This window comes from Thunnus maccoyii, chromosome 11 (genome assembly GCF_910596095.1).
Source record: "Thunnus maccoyii chromosome 11, fThuMac1.1, whole genome shotgun sequence".
Taxonomy (NCBI): domain Eukaryota; kingdom Metazoa; phylum Chordata; class Actinopteri; order Scombriformes; family Scombridae; genus Thunnus; species Thunnus maccoyii.
In genome coordinates this window covers 25,330,395-25,337,700 of record NC_056543.1, presented here as the reverse complement: position 1 = coordinate 25,337,700, position 7,306 = coordinate 25,330,395, and the positions used below count along the sequence as shown (strand labels likewise).

The 7,306-nt window shown below is 39.9% G+C and overlaps 1 protein-coding gene across 3 annotated transcripts; it reads left to right on the top strand.

Moving 5' to 3' along the window:
* Positions 1–7,144, top strand: slc35a5 (solute carrier family 35 member A5). 3 transcript variants are annotated; one of them, XM_042427350.1, is made up of 10 exons: positions 1–75; positions 965–1,124; positions 1,300–1,398; positions 1,490–1,623; positions 1,866–1,933; positions 2,410–2,598; positions 3,594–3,794; positions 3,895–4,022; positions 5,208–5,476; positions 6,111–7,144. In XM_042427350.1, exons 2-10 carry the CDS (start codon positions 998–1,000, stop codon positions 6,177–6,179), a joined length of 1,284 nt encoding a protein of 427 aa, XP_042283284.1. In that variant the 5' UTR covers positions 1–75; positions 965–997; the 3' UTR covers positions 6,180–7,144. The 3 variants fall into 3 exon arrangements, with proteins under 3 accessions (XP_042283284.1, XP_042283285.1, XP_042283286.1); XM_042427351.1 differs by having other exon boundaries at positions 4–75; positions 968–1,124; XM_042427352.1 differs by lacking the exons at positions 1–75; positions 965–1,124; positions 1,300–1,398 and having other exon boundaries at positions 1,545–1,627.
* Positions 7,145–7,306: the final 162 nt, after the last annotated feature.

Here is a 7,306-nt window from a genome sequence, read left to right as displayed (position 1 = left end):
GCGCAGATAACCAGGAAGGGTTGGTTGAGTCAATACGATGGTTCACTTATGTTTTGGAGCATAGGAGAATAACAAGTAAGTGTCATTAATATTAATTACTTTTCAAATCTTTTTTTCTGGCCACGCCTTTAGAAATATATGTCCGAATATTTAAAAGAACACGTGTTGCTTTTATTCGGGGTGTTTATCTGCAGAAACATGACGTTTGTGGTCATGCAGGTGATGCTAGCTCGGAGCTAATGGACTTCGGTGCTCGTTTGATTCATTAACGTTAATTCACATTTTGTATATCATACTAGTCCAGGACAGAACAACAGTCTGAGTTGGTTGTGAGATGTTGTGAAGAGTTGAAGTAATTCGTGGCTTTTCTCTATGGAAAGAGAAGAACTGTCAGTCTCTGGAAGCTTTAAATGTTTTCAATGTTTACATCTGTGTGTGTGATGATAGCAATGGGGTTTCCAAGTATGAGGCCGAATAAACAAGGCTTCGTGAATGACCTGTTAATATACCATGATCAGATCTTAAGGGAGTAACAAACCTCATGACTAGGACTATTTTAAGATATTGATTGATCCTGATGAGCTTTTATCAGTGGAAAAAGAGGACGAGTTCAGTCAGCAATGATAATCTAGTTATAAAATGTCCATCACATTTCTGCTCATACAGCGTAATCCAAGTTATTTTGTAGCCACGTGAACATGCACTGTTGTTTTCAAAGCCCCATGTTTGCCTCATTTTACAGTATATTTTCTTTACTTACAGTTGCTTGTTCACAAGATTGATTGCAGATTTTGAGGGGAATCTCAGTATCGTAAAGTAGACAGGAATTGATTTCACTGTTTCACTTGCTATCACTGAAAACAAAACTCGGGTTACCTTGGATACTGAGCACCAGCCCAATACCACCACTATTGTTCCAACAGGCTGTGTGTGTGTGTGTTTCTGTGTTTGTAATTTGTTCCAGCAGGTTTGACCGCATCCACTTCCAGTCGCAGCCATGGTGTGCTGCCATTCCTGCCCTAGGCTGTGCTCCCGCTCATCGGCCTACACTCTGGCCCTGGGCCTGGGCTTTGTAACTTTGGGGACCAGTCGTATCCTGCTGCTCAAATTCTCTGCCAATGCTGGTGAATAACAATGCAACAGATACTACTTTTTATGTTTTCAACAGACAGATAACAAGATTTGACAAACTCCTCTTCAAGCATTGCACATTTTAAAATCATATTATGTGGTTTTAATGTGTTCCACTGAACCAATCATCTTGTTGACTGTGTCTCTTTGTTTGCTGCCAATTTGCAGAGAACAAGTATGACTTCCTCCCTGCATCTGTCAACCTACTTGCTGAGGCGCTCAAACTGCTCTTCTGTCTGGTTATGTCAGTCAGGGTCATAGTCCGAGGTAAACACTAAAGTCACAGCTGGCTGTCTCATTGTGTTTGCTTGTGTGATGGTTATGTATGTTTATTCGCTCTTTCTGTTTGTTTCTTCAGAGGGACGATCATGCAGAGACCTGGGCTGTTCCTCCACCTCCTCCCTGCTCAGTTCCCTGAAGTGGGCTGTCCCTGCTTTCCTCTACTTTGTCGACAACCTCATCATCTTCTATGTGATGACCTACCTGCAGCCTGTTAGTTAAGACTTACTTATGTCGTATGACCACTATCAGAGGAATATATGTTGTGTGTTAACTTGGCATGTCTGGGGGAACTTTTGGTGCATGATTTCTAATTATTCAACCCCCATCAATGTCATTTTACCAGCTTTTACAAAGTGTACTGCCCAAAGACTGTGTGTTTGATGCAGTCATTATGTTCTGCTATCACTCTGCTGTTTGATCTCTAAGCCCTCTGTCTTCTCTCTTGTCCGCAGGCCATGGCAGTGCTCTTCTCCAACTTTGTCATCCTGACCACGGCTGTACTCTTCAGAATTGTTCTGAAGTAAGCGACTCAATCAACAACTCTGTAATGTTCTGTTCTTCAAAAGGATAGCGTGTATGTTTTCATGACCCTGATTGTAGATGAGAGGTGATGGCTGTGCATCTGTTGATACCATTTATCTTATTTCCTGTGTCTATGCTGTTGCTTTTCCATCACCATTTGCTTTTTGTTTACTGTTTAGATCACAAGTTTGACATTTTAGCAACATTTTTCCCTTCAGTAGCTTCAAAGTTAAAATTGTCTACACTGTAGGACATTGTATGCACTTATTTAGGTGCTTCACTACAGCTAAATCACACTAATGTTGAGTAAAGTACTTATTATCGGTGCACCATTTCCAGTTCAAATATGACATTCTGCATCATTTAATACACATAAAACATGGAATTCAGCATATTGGTGCCTTTGGAAACCTTGAGATTATCATTTCAACCACAGATAAAATTTTGATTTGTGTTTCTTCCCTCATCCTTCAGGAGGCGCTTGTCTTGGGTTCAGTGGGCAGCGTTAGTCATCCTCTTCCTGTCCATCGTTTCCTTGACGACAGGATCAGGGGGCAGCCAAAACTCCATAGCTGTGCCAGGTCTCCACTCTAACCCCCTCTCCACCCCCTCCAACTCCTGCCTACTCTACACACAGCTCCTGGAGCAGATGAGGAACAGCAGGTAACATGATGATGAATGCAGGAACACTTTAATAGGTGATGAATTAATAGAAATTGGTGAAGATTCCTTAACCACACAGGACAAAGTATCTACAGTCTATATATCAGCGTTTAATACAGTTGTTAATTAATACTCAGAATTCAGTGACTCTCCAGGCTGCAGTGAGTCTTGTGCGTTTCACAGCCTGTTTTCTGGTTCTGCTTTGGAAACAAATGCAGCTTAATTATATGTGTCAGCTTCAGGATTGTGTAGCAGAGGAGGACATTGTTTTAGACGTGAAAGGCTTAATTGATTATTGAACTGCAACTAACGTTTATTTTCACTATTGATCAATCGAAAGATGAATCGATTGGTCTGTAAAACATCAAAAAATTGTGAAAACTGCCCATCACAATTTCCTAGAGCCAAAGGTGACCTCATCAAATGTGTTGTTTTGTCTGACCAACAGTCCAAATCCCAAAGATGTTCAATTTACTTTGATGTAAGACATGAAGAGCAGCAAATTTGCAAAGTAATACGTTTGCTTTAAAAACTACCTAAATGAATAATCGCTCATCAAAATAGTTGCTGATTCATTTTCTGTTGATCGACTAATCGTTTAATCGACTAATCGTTGCAGCTCCAGTTGATTAACTGATGAGTAGAAAATTAATCTGCAAATATTTTGATAATTGATTAACTGTTCAAATCACTTTTAAAACAAAAAGCCATGGATATACTGATTCCAGCTTTTTAAATGTGAAGAGTTTCTGCTTTTCTTTGTCACATTTGATAGCAAATTGAATATCTTTGGATTTTGGACTGTTGGTTGGATGTCAACATGCATCTGACCAAGCATCGACATTCTGCTGAAGTTGCAATCCTTACTTGAGGTGATAAGGATAAGGGCCACACATTACATAAAGTATAGCCTTTCGAAAACAGTTGTTCATTTATTATCAGACAGATATGTTCTATTTACTTTTGTTCATACTGTATGTTTGTTCCCTCCTCAGTGCCAGTGAATCATGGGTGTCGTCCCTGCCCGGTCAGGCCTGGAGGAACAGGGTAGTAGAGAAGCTTAAATCTCTGGGTGTGGGTCACATCCTGCTCCTCCTCCAGTGTTTCATATCCGCCATGGCAAACATCTACAATGAGAAGATCCTCAAAGAAGGAGACCAACTCACTGAGAGCATCTTCATCCAGAACAGTAAATTGTGAGAAGCTGCTCACTCATCACATCAATAATAAGGCAGACGAGGCATGAATTTGAGTCTCCCCTTCTAATCTGGGTTCCTTTGCTGCATGGTGTTGTAGGTATGCCTTTGGTGTGATATTTAATAGTCTGACCCTTGGGCTTGGAAGCGAGGCACGAGGCCTCACCATCCACTGTGGCCTCCTCCACGGACATAACATCTACTCCCTGGGTCTGGTGCTGGCCACTGGTGAGTAATAGCAGTTCCTAATGTTTTCTAAAAGAACTGATTTGAGTGTTTTCTTACCTGATCCCCTTGTGGTTCAGCCTGAGCATCTGAAACCACTCAGTGAAGGTTAGGGAAGGATCATGATCAAGGTTTTGGGTATGGAATGATCACCTACATATTTACAAAAAAACCAACGTGGACTGTTGGAAGTTTTAGTTTTGATGTCTTTCCACCCCAACTTCCTGCACAAGATTTTTCCCTATGATATAACAATGATATATAGGCTAGTAGATATATAGATATATATAATGATATCAGCATGTATGTATGTCAGCCAAACAAAAAAATCACCTCAAACATGACAAAACTAATAATAAAAGTGAGGAAAACTCCTGCACACTGTTTTGCTTACTGCTGGAATATTTATTAGCTTTCAACTCTTTGGTGTGTCTGACCTTCATCAGGTATATGTGTAAGAATCACTTTCATATATACACGTAGAAGCTGCCTTGATCATCCAATCAGACGACCACAGAAATAAATCAAATTGATGAGCAAAGCATGGCAAACATTACCATCCAGGCTAGTAAGTGAGGGACACTTACTGTAGCAAAGACTAGAAAAGTAGAAAATGAAATGAATAGAAAAACACAAAGGCAGAAATTCCAATCAATCATAAATCTTATAATATTATCCCACATAAAATATTATAGCAACATCCATATTGCCCCAGACAATTCAAAGATCACAGATAGAAAATGACAACATGTAAATTAAGGGGATAAGTACTGAAGAAGATTTGTAAGATTTAATGCAGAATTGGCATGCAATATTCCAGCAGTAAGCGAGGCAGTGTGTGGGAGTCTTTCTCATTTTTATGCGAGTTGTGCTTTCCTCCGCTGCACCTGTCGTATATTCAAGTGTACAGAGACTTTTTAAAATTAAAAATGGTAATTCAGAAAGAGTTTCAGCATCATGTACTTTGGCTTCCTTAGTGATAAGTTTATTTTCCAACTGTAAAAAGTCCTGCTTAGTTTATATCTTGGCCACAGTTCTTGTAAAAACTAATTGAAAGGATTGAAAGGTATTAAAATGTGCTTACAGTATGTGTTTTGTTTATATAGTGAGGACAGTCTTTTTCTTCATAATAATATCTGCAGCGTGCATTTGAAGAACTTACACTCTTTCTTCTATCTCTCTCCATAGCTTCTCTCGGTTTATCTGTGGCCTTCATCTTGAAATTCAGAGATAACATGTTCCATGTGCTGACGGGCCAGATCACCACTGTTTTGGTTACCGCCCTCTCCCTTTTCCTCTTCGACTTCCACCCGTCGCTGGACTTCTTCCTCCAGGCTCCCATGGTCCTGCTGGCCATCTTTATCTACAACGCCAGCCGGCCCAAGGACCTGGAATACAGCCTTCAGCAGGAAAAACTGCGGGTCATCAACGGAGAGGTGTTCGAGAGGTCCAGAGGGGTAGGGAGCAAACCACAAAAACCACCAAATCTTCACTAGTCGCAAACACAAGCCCACACACTCCTTTTCCAACACTGCGTCACTCGGCTAACCCCATGTAAAGCCCCTTCCTGTCCTCCCACACACATACCAAGTTCTCTGTAGGAAACTTGGCTCTCATTTCTCTGTAATGTAATTTCTTCAATGGAGACAGAAACCTGATTCCCTGCTATGAAAACAGCATTCAGGCGCACGCTGCGGCCTTACCTCATGTAATTTCATTTGGTCAATGTAGTCTATTGGATTTTGAAAGAGGAAGCTATTAGACTGAATGGATGTCTATGGGGGATTTATGAAGACACTATTGTGGAGTTAGCAGGACTTTGTGGCATACAACAATACCAGATTTCAGATCTTTGTGTCTTTGGTAGAGCACTAACAAAAACATGTCACTGTTAAGCAGCTGCTGCTCTAATATGCAAGGTATTTCCCCATTACATTGTCCTCTTCACTATCTGACAACAATTTAGAAAGTTGATGTTGGTGATAATACTAAATATTATTGTGAGAAGCACCTCAGTGTCTGCTTTGTCTACTGGATTCCACCACTTCTACATTTCATTCTGATTTGCTCTTCATGTGTTTTGTGTTGCAGGATGGGGAAGAGCTGGAGCTCCTGACAAAGCCCAACACAGACAGTGATTCCGAGGAAGAGTCTTTGTAGTGATGACTTACGGTTCTGCTACAAGACAGATTTTCTTCTGCACTGCCGCTTCATATTAAGCTGCTCACTAGACTTGTGCTCCTGGATGCAGGACTGTCTACACACACACGTTCTGTTAAAGCATTTATTTGAATGACCGTCAGTAAGAAAACAGTGACTGATAATGTTGACGGGATGTGTGATGAGCTCTGTCAGACATATGTTTGCACTTTCCTCATGACTGAAAAAAACAACTAAGGCTTTTGTGTATATTTTGAAATGTGCCTGTCTGTGTACGAGTTCTGTCATGTGCAGGGAAATTATTGTGTCACGGTATTTGCCGTTTGGGATCATTAAGGGCTTCTGTTAGGGATTGTTTATTTCCTCTAATGATTTTTGTTACATGTGCAGCTATTTGACTGTTGGAAGGTAATTGGATAAGATTAATGACCAGCAGCCACATTTCAGCCAATTTTACGGTTGTATCAGGCAATACAGTATTTTAATTGTTGTTGGTACTGTGTAAAAGAAATGTTGATTCAACTCTGTGATCATCTTTGAGACCATATTTAAACAATTTGGACAACTTAAGCAACACAGTACAGGACAAATCCACCAACTATACCTTCATAAATTACCATGGAACTCTACGTTACCAGAAGTTTACACACACAACTGTTTGCTTCATTATAGTGCACAAGAGTTTTTTTTCTTACACCTGAACCAGAATCATAAGCATTGACATAAAAGACCACTTTAATGTCAGTCTGAAAGCACAACAAACTGGCTCTTGATTCTCTTACTTGGCCTTGAATATATATACTGTATATTTTTTGTCATTATGGCATTACAACTGTGAAATACAATGAAATTTACAGTATTTGTCTTCTTCGTTCTATAAAAAAGATTGTCTTTTGTGCCATAAAATTTTAACATGTATGAATGCTAAAGTTGCTCTGAAATAAACTGCAAGTAAACTGGCTTAATTTTGTTCACATGAAAGTTAGTTATTTAAATGATTTTTAAAGATCACATGAAACAATAGCAGTAGGAGATGAGGTGGAAATGTGAGGGAATAAATGGACTACGGATGTGTGGGGACAAAGGATGGGGATGGAAGGCACAGTAATGATGTTGGGAAAATATTA

What these genes read in the sequence shown, in the direction of transcription:
- slc35a5 (XM_042427350.1), top strand. Translation starts at nt 998, where the DNA reads ATGGTGTGCTGCCATTCCTGCCCTAGGCTGTGCTCCCGCTCATCGGCC. An exon ending in GAGCAGATGAGGAACAGCAG is followed by an intron (nt 2,599 to 3,593) that starts GTAACATGATGA and finishes TTCCCTCCTCAG; the next exon opens with TGCCAGTGAATCATGGGTGT. An exon ending in TGTTCGAGAGGTCCAGAGGG is followed by an intron (nt 5,477 to 6,110) that starts GTAGGGAGCAAA and finishes TTTGTGTTGCAG; the next exon opens with GATGGGGAAGAGCTGGAGCT.